A 26,829-nucleotide genomic window follows, 5' to 3' on the forward strand; every position below is an offset into this window, starting at 1 on the left:
ATTCATCCTTGAAAAAACAGATGATGATTTCGTCGTCTGTCGATAACAGAAGATGCGTGTGCCTGTGTGGGAGATCAGCTGTGTAATCAATTAGCTTATCGTATCTCGCGAGAAATCTAGAAATTTCAATTGACTCGATCAAAATACAGTAATCTGATTCATTGACATGAGATGGTATATATCATAATATTCAAAGTTAATCATTATTTTACAGTTCTAAGTGATAAGTGAGTGTTATTTTGTTATTCAATTTGGTATGTAAACAATCTAAATTAGAACTTTTATGTTTTCGAATATTTGGACTGAAAATTTCACTTGAATTCAAGTGTATGAAACATAATATACTTTTTGGAATATTAAATATTCCAACTATAAATTTCATAGTGTATAAATCAAAATGCGGGGAAGAAATAGTTTTGGGCTGTGCCTATTAGTCCTTTCCCAATCATTTCAAAGAATTTAGTTCTGTTTATCAATGAATGAATAACGAGCAAAGCTCGGTGCCCCGATATTTGGTATTAATAGATCGAATTTACGAAATGTATTTGTTCAGATGATATCTTTATTCCAAAAACCAAACAATTTAAAGATACATTTTGTTCGACTTGTGTTATTTTCTCCTGTAATGTTTAAAAGTAAATACTACCAACAACACAACATCAGTGACAACATGTTCCAATTTTGATTAAAATCGGGGCACCAAGCTCCGCTCTGGAGTAGGCTACCTACAAAACTACAAAAGCATATAAAAATTATTACGAAAGAGGAAATTATAATAGATATTCATAGTTCATACAGAAAGGTTCTATCTAATCACAGCAGTGAATTGAGATTAATTCGCAGAGGAATGCCAAAATTTCTTTCACAAAAGCATGTTAAATTTTAATCCTGATTAATTTCACGTGAACCAAATCACAGAAGACCATCTCAAAGAGATAGCTTATCTGATTGGTATCAATCAGGATTAAAATTTAACCGGCTTTTGTACAAATGCCACTAAGTACCTGATTGAATCAGGTACAAAAGTTCAACAGCTGAGTCATAATTTTGTCTCAGTCCCACACACATGCACTCGCTCACTCACTTCCATCATCACAAGACGACGAAATTATCAGCTTGTTTTTCCAAGGATGAATATTTAAATGTCCTTCAGCGAGTTTCCCCAGGGATGAGAACTAGTGCAATCGAATTTTTATATTATAAACCTACTATTTTCTGAATTTCGTGAGAATCGTTAGAGCCGTTTTCGAGATCCGGTGAAATACAAACATCTAAACATTTAAACATCAAAACATCTAAACAGAAATTGCTCGTTTAATAGTATAGGATTTAGAATACCTAAACTTGCCGACATTATATATTGTATGAATAAAATCGTTCCAAATTTGTATGAATGTTCACCAAAATTGCTATGCAATATTCTTTTGCAATAAAAGAATATCAATGATATTATTATTCAACTTTTTATAAGTAACCTTTACATTTGAAAAGCAAAGCCTCCCTTACTTATCTCTTAATATCCTATTGAAATATTTGTCATGTAGTTTGTAGTTTGTCCTGATGTAATGTAGTACTTTTTAGTCCTCCCGAACAAGAACGGGTGCACTGCTAGTCTCAAAAAATAATATCAAAAAGATACTTTATTTCTATTTGAAAAGAGATAAGAAACGATGGTATATATTTTTATAATATTATGAAAACAGAAAGAATTCCCCACAAGAGTGAAGGTGAATAATGTCCTTTGGAAGATTAGAATGTAAGATGTGAATTTTATTGTCATACAATGAGCACTGACTAATGTTAAAAACTAAAGGGTTGGGAATTGGGATACTTGGGGGGGGGGAATTACACTTGGATTGGGGGGGCATGCGCCATTGCCCTTGGGGGGGCTGGGCACCCCTGCTTTTTTCTATTTAAAGATTTATACTGTATATGTTTATAATAATTTGTTTATCAGTATGATTTTGATTTTTTTAATGTATAAGTCTTTATTCTAAGTTTATATATCTTTATAACATTTTGTATTATGTAACTTGTGTTAAGGAATCAAGTTTTGGGTTTTACCTGTTTGCCTCCACATATTTTTTGTATGAAAATAAATAAATAGATAAATATACTGCAACTACCGGTAGTATATAGATATAGATATAATCAAAGTAATGCAAGTACGGTACCGGTAGTATAGGTATTTATATTGAATAGGTATTACAGTATAGGTATTGTATTATTTATAGTTTTTATATATTGTATTTAATATAGTATATAGTAGGCTATATATTAATATAACTGTTGTAACTTGAAAAGTAGAACGCAAATAGTGCCAATGAGAACCAAAGGAGGGGAAGTTACAGAAGGAGAGCTGTTGCATAGATCTTTTTTACATTGGTGACAACCGTCCTTACATTTGTCCTTTTCAACCTCTGCAAAACATAATCTTTTCACAATTTTCTTCTTGGTGGAACCATCTGAAATATTCAATTTCATCGTAAGCAAAGACAAATTATATGATCACTTTTTTGTTATTAAATAATTTGTGTACCATTGAATAAATAAACAAATAGAACGACTATAGTGAGGTCCACGTTCTAATGGCAGTGTTCGATTACCAATGGTATTGCCAGCATCCTTGTCTATAACTGTTGTAACAAAGCGGACAGATTCAAAGCAAACTGATCCAACAAAACGGATAGTGCTATCTCTTTCTCGCTTTGCTCTGTTGCCAGATTGTCTTCCAACAATTTGGAATTAATAATTAATTAACAAAATATTCCATCTTAATTATGAGAATTCATTAGGAAATTATTGAAAAATATAAATTATTTCTTAATAAAATTGAATTGATTATTTCAAACGAAAATGAGCTGAATAATATTACATCGATAAACCTGTATCAGCTACTAAGACAGAGGATCGGCAACGTTTGTCTCCTATTTTTCTCCACTGCCAATATAACGTGAACCTTAGGCCTACTATAGCAGTCGAATTTCTTCAATAAATATGATATTACAACCAGGAAAATGGCGGACCTGACAAAAGATCTCAGCGTTGTTACAGTCCGTGAATAAATTAATTTATTGAAGAACTATTATTTGACTGCTAGTCGTTCTATTTCATAACAAAAATGTGATTAATACTAAGCAGCTCGTGATGGAAAACAGCATTGAAGAAAAATATATGACTTTGAAAATATTGATTGCTATTAAATATGCAAGACTTAACCTATTTCGGACTATGTGTTATCTAAATTTGGGAGAGGAATAGCACAAGGTTACCTTATGTATCCTCTCCCTATCATTTTTATAATGTACTTATTGTTCAAATGAATAAAGAATAAAGAATAGTTTGAAGATTAACTTAAATCCCTGAGCCGAAGACAGCTCAATTCGTATTGAAAAATACACAATTCCCGAGTTTATTGAAAACAGAACTCAATTTATAGTTTAAAACTAAGCTGAAATCCATGAGAATAGGATATTTTATTAGGCTATGAGAGAGCTCCGAATTCAAGACATTTATTTATTCAATCATTCAGAATTACACAACTTCCAGAAGAGTACCACAGGCTTACGCCCAAAACGGTTCCAATTCTAATTTATACAACAGTCCAAATGTAGCTAGGTTATGTGTCACTTATTCTCCTATTACACACGCAATTTACAATTCAAAACACACAAAAAATATTTTAAATTAAATATTGCAATAATTAATTAGAAAATTCTAAACTTTGAAAAAACTATAAAATTTTGACATCGTAACTTTATTTATAAAATTCATAGTGTATAAATTAGTGTACAGTTCAAAGTGTAACGTTTTATAAAATTCACACTATAGAAACAGAGATATGTGAAATTTTTCCATATTAGGTGAAATGAAAGAGATGTTGCACATAGTTTATGGAACTGGCCGCATATCTCTCTCATTTCACCTCAACTTTAATTCATTTCATTTTTGGTGGTTCTATTTTCAAATGCGATTATCCTACTTTCATATATGTAATAAAATGAATAATTAATTAATTGAAAACCCATAAAGCAATGCAGTGTTTTACCCCAACACATATCATTTATAGTGGGGTGTATATTTATTTATTGAATTATCTATGCCTATTAAGAAATTATTCTTTATTCTTCAACTTCATTGCTTTAATTGTATTAAATGTTATAATATTCTAATTTGTATTGTAATTGTTTTTGATGAATGAACTTTGATTTGATTTGAAATCGTTTAAATTTTTGTTAATGGGGAGTCCCTGGCGGGAAGGTCCCACACCTCGCCTGAATATATGCTATTTATTTATGAGGACCCTCACGACTGTTAATATACATCAGCCTGGACCAACAGTTAATGTGTCCATCCGATAACATAATATATGATGAGTAGCTTGGCCAAGAACTTTTGCTATAATAAAATATGAAGAACAAATTTAATGCATATATCTACTGTATATAGTGAGGTCCAATGGCAGTGTTTGATTAGCAATGGTATTGCTATCCTTGTCAATCATTCAACAAAGCGGATAGCGCTATCTCTTTCTTGCTTTTCTCTGTTGCCAGATCGTCTTTTAACAATCTAGAATTAATAATCAATTAACAAAATATTACATCATAATTATGAAAATTCAATATGAAATAATGGAAAATATAATTTCTCGCTTCATGAAATATAATTGATTATTTTAAACAAGAATGTACAGTTCATAGTGTAAATTCTAATAAAATATTCACACTAGAAACAGAGATATGTGGAGTTTTTCCATATTAGGTGAAATTAAAGAGATGTTGCACATAATTTATGGAACTGACCAAATCTCTTTCATTTCACCTCAACTTGATTTATTTTTGGTGGTTCTATTTTCAAATGCGATTATCCTACTTTTATATATGTAATAAAATGAATAATTAATTGATTTGAAAACCCATAAAGCAATGCAGTGTTTTACCCCAACACATATCATTTATAGTGGGGTGTATATTTATTTATTGAATTATCTATGCCTATTAAGAAATTATTCTTTATGCATAAAACTTCATTGCTTCAATTGTATCAAATGTTATAATATTCTAATTTGTATTGTAATTGTTTTTGATGAAGAAACTTTAATTTCATTTGAAATCGTTTAAATTTTTGTTAATGGGGAGTCCCTGGCGGGAAGGTCCCACACCTCGCCTGAATATATGCTATTTATTTATGAGGACCCTCACGACTGTTAATATACATCAGCCTGGACCAACAGTTAATGTGTCCATCCGATAACATAATATATGATGAGTAGCTTGGCCAAGAACTTTTGCTATAATAAAATATGAAGAACAAATTTAATGCATATATCTACTGTATATAGTGAGGTCTAATGGCGGTGTTTGATTAGCAATGGTATTGCTATCCTTGTCAATCATTCAACAAAGCGGATAGCGCTATCTCTTTCTTGCTTTTCTCTGTTGCCAGATCGTCTTTTAACAATCTAGAATTAATAATCAATTAACAAAATATTACATCATAATTATGAAAATTCAATATGAAATAAATGGAAAATATAATTTCTCGCTTCATGAAATATAATTGATTATTTTAAACAAGAATGAACAGTTTATATTACATCAATCAACCAATATCAGCTAACGTCTATAGAAGGCAGAGGATCGGCAACGTTTTTCTTCTATCTTTCTCCACTGCCATTATAACGTGGACCTCACTATAGACCTTGGATCACTCCTTTGAAACCCCATAAATTGTGTATTTAAATACTGAAGAACATTCTCTCACCTGTGTGTACAAACTTGGAGCAAAGTACGTCCAATTTCTTGTTTGGTAGGCCCATTGAAAAAGGATTAGAGTCTCGTTTTCCTCTTTTCCCGGTCTGGGAAAATTGTTGTTCCATACCATCAACAAGTGTTTTCATTGAATTCATGATATCTTTAGAGACCGCGTTTAGTACAGTGTGCAAATCGGTTGTTGCATTGCATTCTCTCTCGAATTGTTTCAGCTTACTTGTATCACTCAGTGCACAGTCAGCTGATACTTCTGAGTCACATACATAGCATTTTATTGTGTCTTTGGATGCACCTGCAATAAAACATTTTAGCATTTTATTGTGTCTTTGGATGCACCTGCAATAAAACATTTTAGCATTTTATTGTGTCTTTGGATGCACCTGCAATAAAACATTTTAGCATTTTATTGTGTCTTTGGATGCACCTGCAATAAAACATTTTAGCATTTTATTGTGTCTTTGGATGCTCCTGCAATAAAACATTTTAGCATTTTATTGTGTCTTTGGATGCACCTGCAATAAAACATTTTAGCATTTTATTGTGTCTTTGGATGCACCTGCAATAAAGCATTTTAGCATTTTATTGTGTCTTTGGATGCACCTGCAATAAAACATTTTAGCATTTTATTGTGTCTTTGGATGCTCCTGCAATAAAACATTTTAGCATTTTATTGTGTCTTTGGATGCACCTGCAATAAAACATTTTAGCATTTTATTGTGTCTTGGATGCACCTGCAATAAAGCATTTTAGCATTTTATTGGTCTTTGGATGCACCTGCATAAAACATTTTAGCATTTTATTGTGTCTTTGGATGCACCTGCAATAAAACTTTTAGCATTTTATTGTGTCTTTGGATGCACCTGCAATAAAACATTTTAGCATTTTATTGTGTCTTTGGATGCACCTGCAATAAAGCATTTTAGCATTTTATTGTGTCTTTGGATCCACCTGCAATAAAACATTTTAGCATTTTATTGTGTCTTTGGATGCACCTGCAATAAAACATTTTAGCATTTTATTGTGTCTTTGGATGCACCTGCAATAAAACATTTTAGCATTTTATTGTGTCTTTGGATGCACCTGCAATAAAGCATTTTAGCATTTTATTGTGTCTTTGGATGCACCTGCAATAAAACATTTTAGCATTTTATTGTGTCTTTGGATGCACCTGCAATAAAACATTTTAGCATTTTATATGGTGTCTTTGGATGCACCTGCAATAAAACATTTTAGCATTTTATTGTGTCTTTGGATGCACCTGCAATAAAACATTTTAGCATTTTATTGTGTCTTTGGATCCACCTGCAATAAAACATTTTAGCATTTTATTGTGTCTTTGGATGCACCTGCAATAAAACATTTTAGCATTTTATTGTGTCTGGATCATTGGCGTCCGTCAGAGAATCACCAATGGCGCCATTTCACCAAACTGCTAGTGAGGGCAAAACCATGAGGTATGATTGGGGGAAGGAATACCCCCAAAGGATAGAGGGTCCTGGGTTTTTCTCCATAAATGGTACATTCGAAGATGTTATTACCGGTATATGCAATATACTGGTTGAAGTATCAATACAAATACATTATTAGTTATTAAATCATGAAATATTTATTAGAAATATAGGTACCTAGGTCTACAGAGAGGCTCTAAAGTAGAAATACACTGCAACAGATTTCTTTAGAATCATGGAAAAAGATAAATTTTTCTTTTACAATGACAATTTCAACAATTTCATTTGGGGATCATATTCTAATTGAAAAATAACTTTCAGTCAGAAAGCTAAAGAAACATTATAAGCTGTTCCCATAATTCTCACAAACTCTGTACATACATATTTGATTGTCTGATTGTGCCCTTTCTTTTGCTTTCACTGTGACATCTTGCAACTTGTTAATTCTCACGTTGAAATTTATGCAATCACTCACTTATTGTGCCCTGATCAATAATTCTACCCATTCTATATTCAAATAAACATTTTAGCATTTTATTGTGTCTTTGGATGCACCTGCAATAAAACATTTTAGCATTTTATTGTGTCTTTGGATGCACCTGCAATAAAACATTTTAGCATTTTATTGTGTCTTGGATGCACCTGCAATAAAACATTTTAGCATTTTACTGTGTCTTTGGATGCACCTGCAATAAAGCATTTTAGCATTTTACTGTGTCTTTGGATGCACCTGCAATAAAACATTTTAGCATTTTATTGTGTCTTTGGATCCACCTGCAATAAAGCATTTTAGCATTTTATTGTGTCTTTGGATGCACCTGCAATAAAACATTTTAGCATTTTATTGTGTCTTTGGATGTACCTGTAATAAAACATTTTAGCATTTTATTGTGTCTTTGGATGCACCTGCAATAAAACATTTTAGCATTTTATTGTGTCTTTGGATGTACCTGAAATAAAACATTTTAGCATTTTATTGTGTCTTTGGATGTACCTGAAATAAAACATTTTAGCATTTTATTGTGTCTTTGGATGCACCTGCAATAAAACATTTTAGCATTTTATTGTGTCTTTGGATGCACCTGCAATAAAACATTTTAGCATTTTATTGTGTCTTTGGATGCACCTGCAATAAAGCAATTTAGCATTTTATTGTGTCTTTGGATGTACCTGTAATAAAACATTTTAGCATTTTATTGTGTCTTTGGATGCACCTGCAATAAAGCAATTTAGCATTTTATTGTGTCTTTGGATGCTCCTGCAATAAAACATTTTAGCATATTACTGTGTCTTTGGATGCACCTGCAATAAAACATTTTAGCATATTACTGTGTCTTTGGATGCACCTGCAATAAAACATTTTAGCATTTTATTGTGTCTTTGGATGCACCTGCAATAAAACATTTTAGCATTTTACTGTGTCTTTGGATGCTCCTGCAATAAAACATTTTAGCATTTTATTGTGTCTTTGGATGCACCTGCAATAAAACATTTTAGCATTTTATTGTGTCTTTGGATGCACCTGCAATAAAACATTTTAGCATTTTATTGTGTCTGGATCATTGGCGTCCGTCAGAGAATCGCCAATGGCGCCATTTCACCAAACTGCATGTGAGGGCAAAACCATGAGGTATGATTGGGGGAAGGAATACCCCCAAAGGATAGAGGGTCCTGGGTTTTCTCCATAAATGGTACCTACATTCGAAGATAATAAAATAATGTATTATATGTTTTTTTCCAGTTTTATACAAATGTGGTTGAAGTATCAATACAAATACATTATTAGTTATTAAATCATGAAATATTTATTAGAAATATAGGTCTACAGAGAGGCTCTAAAGTAGAAATTCACTGCAACAGATTTCTTTAAAATCATGGAAAAAGATAACTTTTTCTTTTACAATGACAATTTCAACAATTTCATTTGGGGATCATATTCTAATTGGAAAATAACTTTCAGTTAGAAAGCTAAAGAAACATTATAAGCTGTTCCCATAATTCTCACAAACTCTGTACATACATATTTGATTGTCTGATTGTGCCCTTTCTTTTGCTTTCACTGTGACATCTTGCAACTTGTTAATTCTCACTTTGAAATTTATGCAATCACTCACTTATTGTGCCCTGATCAATAATTCTACCCATTCTATATTCAAGCTTCAACTATACCACAGAGAAAAATATATTCTCTATTACTCCATACCCGTAGCTATACTTCCAAGGCAATTTTGCTACATTGTTGATACTGTAGAAGGAATTATACTACTGCTGTTTAAAAAAAGTATTAAATCAGTACGGTATGAGATTCTAAGGATCCGTGTGGATAGACCCGCATTTTAATTATTTATCTGATCCTTGGAGGGGACCTAGGCCCCCCTCTGCCCCCCTAAATGGCGCCCTGCTTTGGATGCAATAAAACTCGCATTAATTCATCTACTTCTTAACATAACTTTTATGATACTTAAAACTTACTTCTTGAAGTAACTTTTATGATATAATTTTATGGTACCGGTACCTAAAAAAAAAACTGTGGCTGCATTTTTTTGAACAAGAAATTCTATTAGTAGAATACAGTGAAAGTACTATCACTTGGAAGTGCTTACACTATATTGACTTTACTATATAGCCTTCTCTGATTGGTTTTTGTGAAATTAAGGACGATTAAAATTGAACCAGCTTTTGTGCAACCGGTACTTAATATTACATCAGATAGGCCTACCGGTATCAACTATCCTACACAGAAGGCAGAGAATCGGCAACACTGTTCTCCTATCTTTCTTCACTGTCACAACAACGTGGACATCACGTTGGTCTCTTCATCTTTAGAACTAGCAGGTAACCCGTGCTCCGCAAGGGTCTAATTAAAAGCTTGACGTAATGAAATCTTGAAGAATTGAAAATAGGCCTATAACCATCTTCGGTTAATCAAGAATCTATATGCAAAATTCTAGGTTAATCAGTTGAGTAGTTCTGACGTGACGATACGTCATTCGTGAATTTCCTATATCTCCGAGTATATGCCAATTCTTTCCTTCATTACCTATATTATAGATAATAAATTTACTCAAGAATAGGAGTGGATTTTGCCATGGATTTCATGAAAAATGCAAATCTCCCAGATTTGGTTGATATTCGGGTTATGGATAGAGGTTGACCTAACAAGTGTCGTGCTATAATATGAGACGTTTCGCTGCAATACAGAGTGAGTTATTCACTCATACATAAAATCTTACCTACACTCACAGATCAGAGAAATCACTCATCTTCAAAAGCTTATAAATAAATCAAACTGAAGGAGTTATCTTCCCTTATCTCTGATCAACTGACTTTAAAAAAACATCTTCTGGAACAAATGACTGAAACTGTCCGGCCCTAGAACGATCACATGACAACCATCCCCCACCCATCCAACAAATACAAACCTTTAAACCTGTTATAGAATGAATTGTGTATATATATATTATATAAACTCATGTTTTTTAATTATCCACTGCATACTGCTGTATATTACTGAAAGTTGATTACCCTTACTACTTTCAGCCTACTTCATTTTATTAATCAATAATTTGATCTTATCTACCTATATAATTATTTTACTCTATCGATTTTCTGTTTTTTTTCTCTTAAATATTTATATTAATTAAAACTTTTAAAAAAAGTATTAAATCAGTATGAAATTCTAAGGATCCGTGTGGATAGACCCGCATTTTAATTATTTATCTGATCCTTGGAGGGGACCTAGGCCCCCCTCTGCCCCCCTAAATGGCGCCCTGCTTTGGATGCAATAAAACTCGCATTAATTCATCTACTTCTTAACATAACTTTTATGATACTTAAAACTTACTTCTTGAAGTAACTTTTATGATATAATTTTATGGTACCGGTACCTAAAAAAAAAACTGTGGCTGCATTTTTTTGAACAAGAAATTCTATTAGTAGAATACAGTGAAAGTAGGCTACTATCACTTGGAAGTGCTTACACTATATTGACTTTACTATATAGCCTTCTCTGATTGTTTTTTGTGAAATTAAGGACGATTAAAATTGAACCAGCTTTTGTGCAACCGGTACTTAATATTACATCAGATAGGCCTACCGGTATCAACTATCCTACACAGAAGGCAGAGAATCGGCAACACCGTTCTCCTATCTTTCTTCACTGTCACAACAACGTGGACCTCACGTTAGTCTCCAAGGGCAGCAGGTTGTAGAACTTTGGAGCCAAATAAGAAAAAAAAATCATGAAGTGACTTTTATTTGGTAAATTTTTAATTACATACAAAAAGCAAGAAAAATAGAGAACTTAACAGATTTTGTCCATTTTTCATGCGTTTTTTTTCAAGGATTATTTTTTTAAGGTTGCGTTCGTCTATTATAGACTTATTCTACATCATTCTCTTCAAAATTAAATTTTCTACAAGCTTTGTAGAAACATTTTCTGTGTTTATTGTACATTTAACATAGTAAATCCACTTCAAACCTTGAAGGAACTTGTTTTTCGGGACCAATTTTCGCGTATTTCGTCACATATCTTAAAAATTACTGTAATTAGAGGTCTGGAAACGGCCTGAACACTCTGTATATTATAGATAACAAGGGTGATTTTCTATAATTAAATTAATAATTCGATAATTCAGACGATATATTACCATGCCAATACCCTAGCACCCTTCTACTAATAGAGTGCATTTTCAGTTTGGAATCTTTTTTTTTGAAATCACTCACCAGTGAAAATTGAAATTTATCAAACAAAAATATATAGCATGAAATCAAATTTATTCAGGAAATTTTTTGAAGGAAACCACAACTAACAACGGATGTGGTTCATAGTTGAAAACTGAACCAAACTGTCAGCATTAGTTAAATGAAGCGCATTTATGATACTCATGAGGCATTCTGACAGATTAAAGTGAATCTTATCTTACTAGCAGGTAATCCCAGCTCCGCAAGTGTCTAATTAAAAGCTTGACATAATGAAATCTTGAAGAATTGAAAATAGGCCTATAACCATCTTGGGTTAATCAAGAATCTATATGCAAAATTCCAGGTTAATCAGTTGAGTATTTCAGACGTGACGATACGTCATACGTGAATTTCCTATATCTCCGAGTATATGCCAATTCTTTCCTTCATTACCTATATTATAGATAATAAATTTACTCAAGAATAGGAGTGGATTTTGCCATGGATTTCATGAAAAATGCAAATCTCCCAGATTTGGATGATATTCGGACTATGGATAGAGGTTGACCTAACAAGTGTTGTTCTATAATATGAGACGTTTCGCTACAATACAGGGTGAGTTATTCACTCATACATAAAATCTTACCTACACTCACAGATCAGAGAAATCACTCATCTTCAAAAGCTTATAAATAAATCAATCCAGAGAGGAGTTATCTTCCCTTATCTCTGATCAACTGACTTTAAAAAAACATCTTCTGGAACAAATGACTGAAACTGTCCGGCCCTAGAACGATCACATGACAACCATCCCCCACCCATCCAACAAATACAAACCTTTAAACCTGTTATAGAATGAATTGTGTATATATATTATATAAACTCATGTTTTTTAATTATCCATAGTTATTATATTACAAATTACTTTTTCATATCATATACTTTCAATAATCATTTTCTTAGTCTATATTATGTAAATTCATCTATAATTTTGCTGTATTGTAAGCTATTGTATATAGCTTACTGAAGCTAAGCTTATATAAGTGTATAAGCCAGTATAAATATATTGTAATCTACATAAATAAAGTACTCAATCAATCAATGAATTGACTGGAGAACTCGCTAAATGAACTGGGTACTTAAAAATCTAAAACGCTCATTTGGAAAGCTATTAATCTTTTAAAACTTGAATTTCAATATATTCAATTTATTCTTCAACTCACCTGAAGTTATTTCTTGCAGAAAGACGAGGCTCAAAATAGCACAACAGAAATTCATTGTTCTGATTTGGTAATTTTCAAATTGTTTTCTGTCAATCACAAAAATGTTGTAGTCACTGTGTCTCCAAGCACACTAAAGAACGATTTAGATTATAAAATTACGATTAAATTATTCAGACATAAAATATGCAATAAAACCGGAAAAATGGCATCGCTTGAAAGATAAGTATTTTACTGATTTTTCATGATTTCAATAATAAAATTCACTAGAAAATGGCAGTATTTCGTACTATGTCATTAATGCTTCCTGTTCAGTAATAAATACTGACACTTCTGTGGTCTCACTACAAGGATAAATCCAGTATTTCAAAATTAAGATTCACTTTAATCTGTCAGAATGCCTCATGAGTATCATAAATGCGCTTCATTTAACTAATGCTGACAGTTTGGTTCAGTTTTTAACTATGAACCACATCCGTTGTTAGTTGTGGTTTCCTTCAAAAAAATTTCCTGAATAAATTTGATTTCATGCTATATATTTTTGTTTGATAAATTTCAATTTTCACTGGTGAGTGATTTCAAAAAAAAGATTCCAAACTGAAAATGCACTCTATCAGTAGTAGGGTGCCAGGGTATTGGCATGGTAATACTATTATATTGTCTGAATTATCGAATTAAAATTCAATTATAGAAAATCACTAGTACCCTTGTTATCTATAATATACAGAGTGTTCAGGCCGTTTCCAGACCTGTAATTACAGTAATTTTCAAGATACGTGACGAAATACGCGAAAATTGGTCCCGAAAAACAAGTTCCTTCAAGGTTTGAAGTAGATTTACTATGTTAAATGTACAACAAACACAGAAAATGTTTCTACAAAGCTTGTAGAGAATTTAATTTTGAAGAGAATGATATAGAATAAGTCTATAATTATAGACGAACGCAACCTTAAAAAAATAATCCTTGAAAAAACGCATGAAAAATAGACAAAATCTGTTAAGTTCTCTATTTTTCTTGCTTTTTGTATGTAATTGAAAAGTTACCAAATAAAAGTCACTTCATGAATTTAGTCACTTCATGAATTTTTTTTCTTATTTGGCTCCAAAGTTCTACAACCTGCTGCCCTTGGAGATAAGGCAGTGCAAGATACGATCAAGGTTTTTGAGAGATGTCAAGAGATTTGTAATGGAATGTGAGAATATAGATACCTTTTTTAGAATTCTCATGTAGACTTGTATATCATAATATTTTACCATATACTTAGAAGCTAAAATTGATAAATCATCGATACTGTTATGTAATATGTGTCACTTCATATGCGACTGTCGGCCTCAGTAACTACATTTTAGCGCTAGTTTTGTAATCAATTTTATATCACCATCTCAAACAGGTTTAGTATCTCGAGATGCAAATACTCAATTGACATTGCATTTTATTTTGTAATAGTATTTTCTCATGTTGTAAAATTTGTATTGCTTTTATTATGTACTGCATTTCTAAGATGTTGTAATTTTATATTTCTGCCAATAAAACATTTTTCAATTTTTCAAAAAATTAAAGATTATTTTTTCAAGGTTGCGTTTATTGTCTATTATAGACTTATTCTACATCTTTCTCTTCAAAATTAAAATTTCTACAATTTTTGTAAAAAATAGTTTGTGTTTATTGTACATTTAACATAGTAAATCTACTTCAACCCTTAAAGGAACTTGTTTTTCGGGACCAAGTTTCGTGTATTTCGTCACATATCTTAAAAATTACTCTACCTACAGGTCTGGAAACGGTTTTATCCAATTTTCAGTTCATTTTACATAAAGTACGCTAAATTTTACATCTTAAATTAACAACCGACAAATACCCGTAGGTTTCGTTTCGGCAGGGGAGCTGAAATCTTCCATCCTGTATAACTTGGTAACTAAGCATTTTCGGACCTATGTTAATTAGTACTTTTTTCTTCTTTTCATGAGAGGAATCACGCCCTGAGGTATGGGCACCTCTTTTCAGAACATTCTGTATAATAAAGGAAAGAATTGGCTTACAGACGTACGGGATAAGAAATTCAGGAATGACGCATCAACACGTCTGAACTACTGGACTGATTAACTTGAAATTTTGCATATACGAGGGTAGGCTGATAAGTAATGCACAAATGCTTGTAGAGCACAAACCAAATAACCCCCAGAAGCAAGCCTGGTGGCATGTGGAAGTTCTATTTATCCTCTACACGGCTGCATAGTTCGAAGGTGTTGTGTTCATCCAGTTTGGTTTGGATAGTGAAAGAATGGCATCGTGTTCTGGTGTTATGTAAACGCGAATTAAACAACGCGCTGTTATCGAATTTGTGACTGCTGAGAAAGTGAATCCCGGTGAGATTCATCGTCGTTTAAAGATTATTTAATTCTTGATTCTTCTCAATTATGATCTATGAAGTCGTCTCCTTCCTAACGGTAGCACTTCAAATTGTTCCCAGCATTCCAATCGACGCTGTTTATTCTCGTCTGTCAGACGGCGTGGTACCCATCGTGCACAGATTTTATGGTATCCCAATTGTTCAATAATGAGGCCGACATGTTACTTGGATATTCCAACTTGGTTTGCGATACGCTGTTGAGTGATTCGCCGGTCATTTTGAATCGAGTCTTCGACGAGTTTATGATGATTATCGTCTGTGGCAGAGCTTGGACGTCCGCTGCGTGTTTCATCAACAATTGAGGCTTTTCCAGGTTGGCGATCTCGGAATTTTATAACCCATCGATTCACGGTAGACCTATCAACAGTATCGTCACAATAAACAGCCTTTAAACGACGATGAATCTCACCAGGATTCACTTTCTCAGCAGTTAAAAATTCGATAACAGGCGTTGTTTAATTCGCGTTGACACAACATCAAAACACGACGCCATACTTCCACTAACCAAACCAAACTGGATGAACACAACGCCTTCAAACTGCGCAGCCGTGTAGAGGAGAAATAGTACTTCTACATGTCACCAGGCGCGCTTCTGAAGTTTATTTAGTTTGTGCTCTACAAGCATGTGTGCATTAGTTATCAGCCTACCCTCGTAGATTCTTAATTCACCGAGGTTGGTTATAAGCCTATTTTAAATTATTAAAGATTTCAGTAGGCAAAGTTTTCAGTTTGTCAAGTTTTTACTGCTAGTATTATTTTGTAAAGCACTACTAGTCTCGGACACTCATGCCATTCTCCATACTCGAAACTATAGTGAGGTCCACGTTATAATGACAGTATTTGATCAACTTTGGTTTTGCTATCCTTGTCTATCATTCGACAAAGCCCGTGGTACTATCCTTAACGATGACAATTATTTTTTTGAATCTCAGTGTAGAAATATAATTAATTAATGCAGAGAATCGGCATCGCTATTCTTCTATCTTTATCCACTGCCATTATAACGTGGACCACACTATAGTCGTGTCTTATAAAATAAAGCAGGAGTAGCCAACTATTGATTTTTCAATATTAAACATTCAAGTATAGGCCTACCTATTAAAATACTTTATTATAATACTAGCAGGTAACCCGTGCTCCGCAAGGGTTTACTTGAAAACTTGATAAACTGGAATCTTGAAGAGTTTAAAATAGGCCTATAACCATCCTCGGTTAATTAAGAATCTATAAACTAAGTTTAAAGTTAATCAGTCCAGTAGTTCAGACGTGATGATGCGTCATTCGTGAATTTCCTATCCCGTACAAGTATAAGCTGATGTTTTGTCAGCTATGCTGTTCAACTTAAGCCTGGAAAAAATAATAAGAGGAATAGTAATAAATCCAAGAGGAACGATAATGAACAGAATGTTGCAGTACATGGCCTATGCGGATGACGTAGTCTTGATTGCAAGAAACATCCAAACTCTAAAAGATGCCTTCAAACAGCTCGATGACGGATCAACAGAAATAGGACTCTCAATTAATGAGAGTAAAACAAAGTATCTGGCAAGCAGCAGAGCCCGGCAGATTGGCGACAGATTCATAGAGTGCAATAATTACACATTCGAAAGAGTGGAAAGCTTCAAATATCTTGGTTCTATTATCACAGAAGATAACGATGTTGAAGTTGATATAAAAGCAAAAATAGCGGCAGGAAAGAGATGTTATTATGCACTTAGCCAATACTTGAGATCCAAAACACTGTCAAGGAAAATTAAACAACAAATCTATGAAACTGTTATAAAGCCCAGTTGTGTTATACGGGGCAGAAACCTGGGTTTTGAAAAAGAAGGATGAAGACCTACTGAGTATATGGGAACGGAAGATTCTGAGAAGAATATACGGTCCAGTATGTATTGATGGAGAATGGAGACTTCGTTCGAATCAAGAGCTGCGTGACCTGTACAGAAAACCACCTTGTACATGAGATCAAAGTGAGACGCTTGAGCTGGTTGGGTCATGTAGAAAGAATGAGCGATGAAAGAGCCGTTAAAAAAGTTTTCAGAGAAACCCCAGGCGGAAGAAGGTTGAAAGGACGTCCACGCAAGCGCTGGCTGGAGGATGTAGAAGATGATCTCCGGAAAAAAAGGCGTCAGGGGATGGAGACGCAAGACTGCCGACAGAGAGGAGTGGAGAGGCATTCTTGAGGAGGCCAAGGCCCTGGATGGGCTGTAGTGCCATGGAGTAAGTAAGTAAGTAAGTACAAGTATAAGCTAATTCTTTCCTAATATAGATTATCACTGTAGATCTAGAAAAATACTAGACGCTCTGACAATAGATAAAGACGATAGAATTAAGGAGAAAATAAACCACATTGCAATTTAAAATTGTTTTTAATTGATGAATATTAGCAAATACTTATCAAATACAACTCATGAACTAATTTAATGATCAATATCGTAGAAAAATAATAAAGTCCATGTAGGTACTTAAGTGGAATCAAACTGATAATTTTGTCTACTAGTTAATAAATAAGGTTGATTATTTTAAAAATTACATTCAAGTTTCAACTGCAAAATAGTATATATGGCAATGATTTAAATTTTCAAATAAACTTGATGTTTTTTAATAGTTTTTGTTGAAGTTCAAATAATGATAAAAAACACTTGATTTACTATTTGATCATCATTATTATTAATCTTCATCCAACATTATGGTCTAATTGGTAAACGATAAACATCCAACTTTTAAAAAAACTGTCAATTTGAAAAAAATTACGGAACTAACCAACTTCTTCAAGACTTGACTTTGAATAAATCTTATAGAGAACGATATTGTAATCACAATGAATAGAAAAATCTTACAAATCAACTGTAGGCTACAAATGGAAAAACTTGAAATATCTGTGATAAAATTTGAACAATTTTCTTAGTGGATGATATCTAGTAGTAAAATTTTATTTCTAGTAAATTTTCAGATGTAAACACGGTCTAGAGAAGCAAACTCATATCCTGGAAACTAACAATCTACACTGTGGTTTACATCAAACTTAATAATGCAATTTCCAAAAATAAAAATAGTTTTTTCCCCACTCAGTGGTAAACACTCACAAACCCACTTGTTTTTAGATGGTACTGCTATTGATATTTTTCCATATCCAAGCAATCGTTTTCAGAGTGTGACTTCACTAGAATACGGTTTGAAAAAAACAGTTTTATTTTTTCAAACTCAATTTATTTTGATTTGACAAAAATAAAACTGTGTTTTTCAATATTATGGAGAAGTTACACAACTTCAATGCATATTCAACTAGTTTTATCAAGAATATTGTTTGTTAAATCCATATCAAACCCAATCTTTAGATGATGTTTAAAGTGTAATTTGCTCATAAAACTGTCCAAAATATCAAGTAAAATATCAATTTATCTATGTATCAAGTGTTAAATTTCTAAAAAAAAAACAAAACAAATTATTGTTCCTTTACAGTATTGTAATTCCTATGAGAGCTGTCCAAACAGCATAAAATCGAGCATGAAGGATTCTATTTTCCATATATTGTACCCCCAATATGTTAGTTGTTCTTTATAGTATGTGATTCCATCGAAAACGCTTCCAGACAGCGAAAATTCGAGTTTATGGGATTTATTTTCTAACTCAAACTGGTTTACTTTTGAGTGCAATTTCATGATTGCAATTTCTAGAAACACTAATTCACATAATCTGAATTACAACTCGGAAATTTGAGTTTCTAGGATTTATTTTCCAACTCAAACTTACTTTTGAGTGCAATTCCATTAATGAAATTGCAATTTCTAGAAACACTAATTCACATAATAATTCATAATTCATAATAATTCACATCTTAATTCCAATTAGAAAATTTGAGTTTCTGCGATTTATTTTCCAACTCAAACAGGTTTACTTTTGAGCGCAATTTCATTCATGAAATTGCAATTTTTAGAAACACTAATTCACATAATCTGAATTCCAACTCGAAAATTTGAGTTTCTGGGATTTATTTTCCAACTCAAACTGTTTTGAGTGTAATTTCATTGTCCAAACACTAAAAACCCTAATTCACATAATGTAATCTAGCTCATAACGTAGGTAGGTATTTTTGGGATCATTGTATATCCTAGGATAACCGGCCACCAAAGTATCTTGTCCACCAATGTACAACGAATTATAAATCTTCCAATAAACATCCCTCACTTTCCTAGCTGGGTGAAACAGCCCTTGGAGGGTGTACTGCAGGATTTTTGTGGGACCCAGAGCAACCCTTAACCCATCGATCGCATCCATGAAGGCTTGCACAAGATGAGGGGATGTTTCGAAAATGTTGGGCCACACCAGGTTTAGTAGATGGATCAGTGCATCCTCACATCCAAACCCGTACACTCCCAACGCCATGTGTTTGATAGCGGCACAGGCGGTTTGTCTATGGACCAGATCCCGGTCCATTAGAGCGTCTTCAAGGAGAGGTGTGACGGCATAGATGTAATCTTTGCCCATTTCTCCGATGTATTCGAAAAGGAACGACAGCGATTTCAGGACACCGTTCTGCACGTTCAACTCGGGAACTCTGTACTCGTTCATGAGCGCCGGCAGCACAGTAAACGGTGAACACGTTTCGGCAACAATGGCGATCGCAACCGTGGTGCACACGCGATTTTGTCGCTCCTGCACTTTCAGATTGTTCAGTAAAGTGGCCAACACATCGTGGGGACCGATAGCTTTGGCGATGTACCCAAAAGTGTTGACAGTCGCGCGACGAATCGACTTCTTGTGAGCCTTGAGAAGCTCGAGCAGCTCAAAACAGATCCGCATCCACTCCCTGGCGGACACGTACTCAGGACCGCGATCCGCGATCCTACCCACCAGGTCGATGCAGTTTTCCTGCACCTTCTCGTGACGGTTCTTCAAGATCGGGGTCAACCTGGGTAGCAAATCTTTGATGGGTGGAGTCATTTTCGTCATACCTATCACATTCACAATCGCCTTCAAAGCTCCCAGAATACTCCCCAACACCTCGGGGTACTCCTCCCCCAAATACTCGTACAAAACCACGCCCAAATGCCCCATCAGCTTCTCCTCTTGACAGGTCTTCATCACCACCGCTATCCTAGAAATCAGATCCGCAGCTTGCTGTCGTACTTTCGCAGACTTATTGTTCAACCTCCACAAAATCGTACCACAGATCTGAGGCAGATAGGGCTTCACCCGCTTGCCCAGCTGGTTTACAATGGTTCCAAACCCGTTCAACATCACCACATCTTCAGTGGTTTGTTCCTGGAACGCATACAAAATACCGTCAATGAGCTGCTCCTCCAAACGGGAATCAATATCGGCCGCTCCAAGGTTGCCCATAGTTTTCTCAATACTTTCCATCACCATCTTACGGTACTGCTCGTTTTCGTCCTTCAAATCATCCACCACACGATTGATGATCTCGGAGGCCCCCACTTTGTTGGCGATTTCCACCGTTGTATCGACTAGATGCCTGTAGTTTCTCCTATCCAATGCCATACGGTGGTTCCAGAAATGCTTGAAAAAATGAGGCAAAATCTCATCCTTGATATACTGTGACTCGACACCATCAGTCCCACAACACTGTTTCACCACCTTCAACACAATCTTCTTCATCTCCTCATCGGGCGACTGGAACTCTCGGATCAAGATCAACATCACTTCTTTGGTGTAGTAGTTGGCGTACTCAGCGTCCATGAGGGGAATCAAATACCCGATAGCTTTCAAAAACGCGGCCAAACCTTTGCCTCTATGTGTCCTGATACCTTTCCACAGCGGCTTCAACACACTGTCGAAACTCTCGATACCGTAGGGCGTGGCAGCTTCCGCCAAGGCTGCAATTGCCAAAGCTGTGATCGTTCTTACCTTCTGTTGTTCGTCCACCAACCCATGCTCAATAATTTCTACGAGACTTTTCAGGTGAGGCAAGATTGCACACCCCATGAGGATTGCAATCTGTTGCACGATCTTGATACCGGTATGCCTGGCTTGCCACGATTTTTTGCTGCGACAGACAGCTTTCAAGAAAGGTAGGATGGAGGGGATACCTAGGGCACTAGCTACCACAGCGAACGCACGCGCAGTCGTGTTACGAACATACTCATCAATATTATCGATATCAGGGCGCATGGTGGAGATCATGGTTGCCAACCCTGCAGCCTTCGCTAAATTCGAAATAATCTCCCGACCCTCCACTCTCGCAAAATAATCCTCATCGATCAGAAGAGGCTCAATAACGACAAGTATCTTATGGACATACGGTCGGACCAGGTCGTCCAACTTGTAGAGAATTCGATCGATGACCTTGACGAGCAGATGACGCTCCTGGTCTTCGAGAGTGGGTGACATGAGCAGCGGCAGGATTTGGTTGAAGAGAGGTCCGGCGCCGAATTCGCGCGCCTTGTCGGTGATCTGCCGCAGCGCCGCCTTGCGGATCGGCGGCGTGCCGTTCTTGATTTTCAGCAGCAGTTTCATGATTTTGCGCTCCTTCTGCTCTTCGGGACTGAGACTTTCTTCGTCGACGTCAACCTGTTGACGAAAAATAACGAGTTTTTATTAATAAAATGGAAATTATTTAATAAATAACGAGTTTTTATTAGTAAACTGGAAATGATTTAATAAATAACGAGTTTTTATTAGTAAGATGGAAATGAATCAATTATTCTTTGCAATGATTTTCTTTGCAATGTTAATTTTTTACAATGTTTGGCAGTTCGTCATATATGGAAACTAACAACAATAATATGATATGAGACAATAGACATTTGAATCAGAATATTGATAGATACAGTGAAACCTCGATAAGTACATCTCAAAGGACCGCACAAAAAATACTGTATGTTATCAATTTATAATGTTACAATTTATAATTTATATGTTATCAAAAATAGCAAAATGCAGGCTACAAATTATAGACCGATTTCGCTGTTATCAATTTTCTCTAAAATACTTGAGAAAATTGTCAAGAAACGAGTAACTAGTTTTCTGGAGCAGCACAACTTTTTCAGTAAAAACCAATATGGTTTTCAGAGCAATCTTAATACGGGTTCAGCAATCATGAAACTAATGTCAGGGGTTTATGATAATATCAATGAAGGTATTCCATGTGGTGCCTTGTTCGTTGACGTCATGAAAGCCTATGATATGGTTGATCATGAGATTCTATTAGATAAAATGTACCTGGCAGGAATAAGAGGCATTGCATACGAGTGGTTCAAATCATACCTCACCGGGAGACTTCAGCAAACTAGAGTTAATAACGGTGTTGTTAGTGCATTCAGAGAACTGAAAATTGGTATACCACAGGGATCAGTATTATCCGGTTTACTTTTTCTAATATATGTAAATAGCTTATGTAATGGGGGTTTCAAGGGTAGCTTGGTTGCTTTTGCTGACGACACTGCACTTCTTTATAAAACAAAATCATTTGCAGAACTGCAAGAAAACATGCAGAACGACATAAATGCGCTTGGATGGTGGTTTACTCGCAATATGATGGTGATGAGCCCAAAAACAAAATATATCATATTCAGACTACGGAAAGATGTGCAATTCCCTTCCCCAATCAAATATCATAAAATCGCATGTTCCTTGGCTGCTGATTGCGATTGCCCACCCCTAGAGCAGGTCAAGTGCATCAAGTACCTTGGAGTTTGGGTGGATAGTAGGATCAGTTGGAGAGAACACATAGGTTATATAAAAAAGAAATTATTGAAATATATTCGAATATTTTATCTTCTCAGAACTGTGTGCAATTCGGAATTGATGAGAAAGATCTACTTCGCTCACATAAATTCCAATTTTGAGTATGGCTTGGAAATTTGGGGGGGAACATATAAGGCTGCTTTACATCCGTTAATCATTTTACAAAAAGCATTTATGAGAATAATGTCTTACAAAACGAGATATGATCACTCTGCACCAATTTTCAAAGAGCTCAGAATACTGCCTATCAGGAACTTATATATTTTTAAAACCCTAAAGCTGTTTTTTGATAGGAGTGGTGAAATGCAGCTGATTAATATGCGCAGGGTTGGGAGGAATCAACAAAATGTACAAGTCCCTAAGCCCAACCTTACAATTTTCAAAAAATTCTTCAATTTTTTAGCACCAACGTTTTTTAATAGACTTCCTGTTGACATAAAAAGGTGTAGGCAGAAGACAACTTTCTGCAGATTATTAAAGAGCCATCTGATGCATGGAGATGTTTCCGGTTATTATGAGAATATTGTTTGAACTGCAGGCTTGCACTTTATTTAGCACTTTTTACACTGGTAAGCTCGAAATTTTTTTTGTTTTAGTTTGTAATGTTACTGTTTATAGTGTAATATTGTTAGTATTTAATGATGTTAAACTGATACTGAAGTTCTTTTCCTTTTTTCTTGTCTTTTTAGTTTTTTATACTCTTTCTTAATTTGCTTTGAAAATTGTAACACTTCTTTTTTATTTTAAGTAGTTTTTTTTCTGCCCAAACAGGTTTTTGTAACCTTTGGGATTATTTTCCATGTATATTTGATTTATGGTAATGCTCTTCAGAGTATGTTTGTGATTTTTTAGTTATATGGTAATTTTTTAGTGACTATGGTAATTTCATGCTCTGTATATATTGTATAAATGGAAAATAAATTGATTTGAAATTGAATTTCAATTTTCAATTTCATTTATTGCCAATTAGAATATTCAAGACATATTTCAAACTCTTTATGAAATGACATAATATATCATTAAAAATATAATTAAATTACTCATACATATACTTGAATGAAATAAAATAAAAAATCACCAGCAAAAAGAAAATCTTTGATCAAGAGAAAAGAAAACAGAAAATCGATCAAGAGAAAAGAAAAAAGAAAATCAAGTAGATAAAGGGATTTGTTTACAGGGCCATTTCTATTAGATACATTTGTTGAAAGTGGACTCGCTTACAATTTTTGTTCATAGTTTTCTCCCTTTTTTTCCTACCTTCTTCTCAAATTCCTCCTTTTCCGCTCCTCTTCACCCTTCATTCCTCACTTTTATACCCTCTACCAGTCTATTACATGGGAAACCATAGTTGGCTAGGTATTTTTCCTCCTTTCTTTCTTTTCAGCACACCCCACCATGAAGCCTGTTTTTGTATTTTATTAGACATTTATTCTTGATTGTGATTTTTTGTATTTTGATTTCTTTTATATACACCGTGTTTCACGGATAGGTTTACACGTTTGATTTTATACCCAATATGATTGGCCACCCAGATCACCAGATTCAACTGTTTTTAACTTCTTTCTATGGGGTTACTTGAAGGAAAACGTTTATACCCATAGCTCCAATAATAATGACGAACTAAAACGATCAATAGAAGAGGAACTTCTCTGGATACCGCGGAGCAAAGACCTTAAAGAGATCTAGACCCACAATGCCTATGCCTTCCCAATGATAGCTCTTACTTGAAATTGAAGGCCGCCATTGAGGTATTTTAGCACGAGATATTATATAAATAATATTTGTAGTACTATAGATCACAAAGGCATTGGTGGCATTGGTATGTAATAATCTTTTGGGTTGCCCCCTCAATGGCGGATTTCAATTCAAAGTACGACACTAGCGCTGCATGTGAGTCTATGCATCTTCAAGGTCTTTGCCGCGGAGTTTCTTTGTACGAGCTTACGAATCATTTCTTAAGCGCTGTTATCAGTGTGTTGCTGTGGATGGGTTTCAATTTGAATAATTTTGGACTTTGTTTTCATTAGGCTATGTTCTAGTTTTTTTTATTTAAAAGTCATATTGCCATAAAGTGCAACAATAAAAATATTTTATGAAACCAAAAACACATGTTTTTAAAGTATCGTTTTTCAACATGCCGCCAATTTGTTTCAACGGAGGTTAGGGAGCTGAAATTTTCCCAGAATATTTTCAGAACCTACTTTGTAAACTGCAAATTTTAGAAAAGTTCGCTGCTTGAATGGGCACGTGATATAAAATTAAACGTGTAAACCTCTTCGTGGGACACGGTGAATATTGTGTTGAATTGAATAAAAATTATTGATTGATTGCATATCAATCTATCTATCTATCTACCTAGTTAAAACGAAAAAACTACTAAACTACAAATCGACTCACCAGCAACTTATCAAAGTACTGCGCATCCTCCGGCTTGAGAAAAGGCAGATTTCCCTTGGGCTGGTTGTCGATATACTTTGCACTCTTATCCTCGGTCTGCATGAAGAAGCCGGTCGGCGTGCTGGCGATGGGCGTGGGCGTGGCGGTCAGTTTGCGTGCGGGCGTGCGGATCGGAATGTAGCCTGCAAGGCAAAACACACACACAACAATCATAACCAGTCAGCCAACTAATTGAATCGTGGTCATGTTGGACAATAATATGTGAAGGAAAATGTTTGGAAAAGTTCAATTCAATTTGAATTCATAAGAAAAATACAAATGAATCAGTGAGGCTTAACTCACACTACCTCGACTCAAATCGTCTCCAGTCGAGGATACTTCAGTCTCTCGACCTTACGACTGTCTTACTCATTGTCACTACTTCAGTTCCATGCTACTCCATTTCTAACCTCACATTATGAGATCCAATTCGTCACTTCTGTGCATGTCACAAATTTTATAATAATTATTATGAATATATTGTCTTATCTAATTTTTATTATTGTCTTATCTAGAATGATAAAACATAACCTCACTTTCATTAAAAATGCACGGTACTATGCAACTCAAGTCGAGGCTCGACCAACATGTTGTCGAGTCAGTCTCACAGTCGTAAGGTCGCGGAGACTAGAGTCGACTGGTCTGAGTGTCACCATTTGAAAACACATGCTGCGTCGAGACTAGAGTCGCAGTCTCTTCTCGACTTGAGTCGCGTAAGTGTGGGTTGAGCCTAAACCCAGCTAGCAGTGGAATATAATTCTAAGGTCTGGTTGCCTTATAATTGTAAGGTCTATAATTCAAACGCCTGTTAAATTTTAATCGTGATTAAATGCCACCTGAATCACTCAGAGAAGGCTTCTTTTTGAAAAAGCAGACAAGCACATAAAACTCTGATTGGTTCTCGTGAAATTAATCAGGATTAAAATTTAACCGGATTTTGTTCAAATGCCTGTTAATTTTAATCCTGATTAGATGCCACCTGAATCACTCAGAGAAGGCTTATTTTTGAAAAAGCACACAAGCACATAAAACTCTGATTGGTTCTCGTGAAATTAATCAGGATTAAAATTCAACCGGCTTTTGTGCAATTGGTACTAGAAGATCGATTCCCATCAGAAATAACGAAGTCAGAGCTTTCTCTGCTAGTTTA

At 34.6% G+C, this 26,829-nt stretch overlaps 2 protein-coding genes across 2 annotated transcripts in view; both read right to left on the reverse strand.

Moving 5' to 3' along the window:
- Positions 1–1,900: 1,900 nt before the first annotated feature.
- Positions 1,901–13,310, reverse strand: LOC111052488. The gene is made up of 3 exons (XM_039435027.1): positions 13,126–13,310; positions 5,764–6,063; positions 1,901–2,465 (listed from the first exon to the last, which is right to left on the reverse strand). Exons 1-3 carry the CDS (start codon positions 13,178–13,180, stop codon positions 2,278–2,280), a joined length of 543 nt encoding a protein of 180 aa, XP_039290961.1. The 5' UTR covers positions 13,181–13,310; the 3' UTR covers positions 1,901–2,277.
- A 4,580-nt stretch (positions 13,311–17,890) lies between these two features.
- The window catches only part of LOC111052326 (splicing factor 3B subunit 1), a 36,467-nt gene continuing 27,528 nt past the window's right edge, over positions 17,891–26,829 (reverse strand). Inside the window, 2 exon segments of the mRNA XM_039435028.1 lie at positions 17,891–22,067; positions 25,641–25,822. Of these exon segments, the coding sequence (XP_039290962.1) occupies positions 19,590–22,067; positions 25,641–25,822 (2,660 nt within the window). The 3' untranslated portion in view covers positions 17,891–19,589.

The sequence above is a fragment of the Nilaparvata lugens genome, chromosome 8 (assembly GCF_014356525.2).
Source record: "Nilaparvata lugens isolate BPH chromosome 8, ASM1435652v1, whole genome shotgun sequence".
NCBI classification, from domain to species: Eukaryota; Metazoa; Arthropoda; class Insecta; order Hemiptera; family Delphacidae; genus Nilaparvata; species Nilaparvata lugens.

What these genes read in the sequence shown, in the direction of transcription:
- LOC111052488 (XM_039435027.1), bottom strand. Translation starts at nt 13,180, where the DNA reads ATGAATTTCTGTTGTGCTATTTTGAGCCTCGTCTTTCTGCAAGAAATA. An exon ending in TCTGCAAGAAATAACTTCAG is followed by an intron (nt 6,064 to 13,125) that starts GTGAGTTGAAGA and finishes GTTTTATTGCAG; the next exon opens with GTGCATCCAAAGACACAATA. An exon ending in CTCCAAGTTTGTACACACAG is followed by an intron (nt 2,466 to 5,763) that starts GTGAGAGAATGT and finishes TGAATATTTCAG; the next exon opens with ATGGTTCCACCAAGAAGAAA.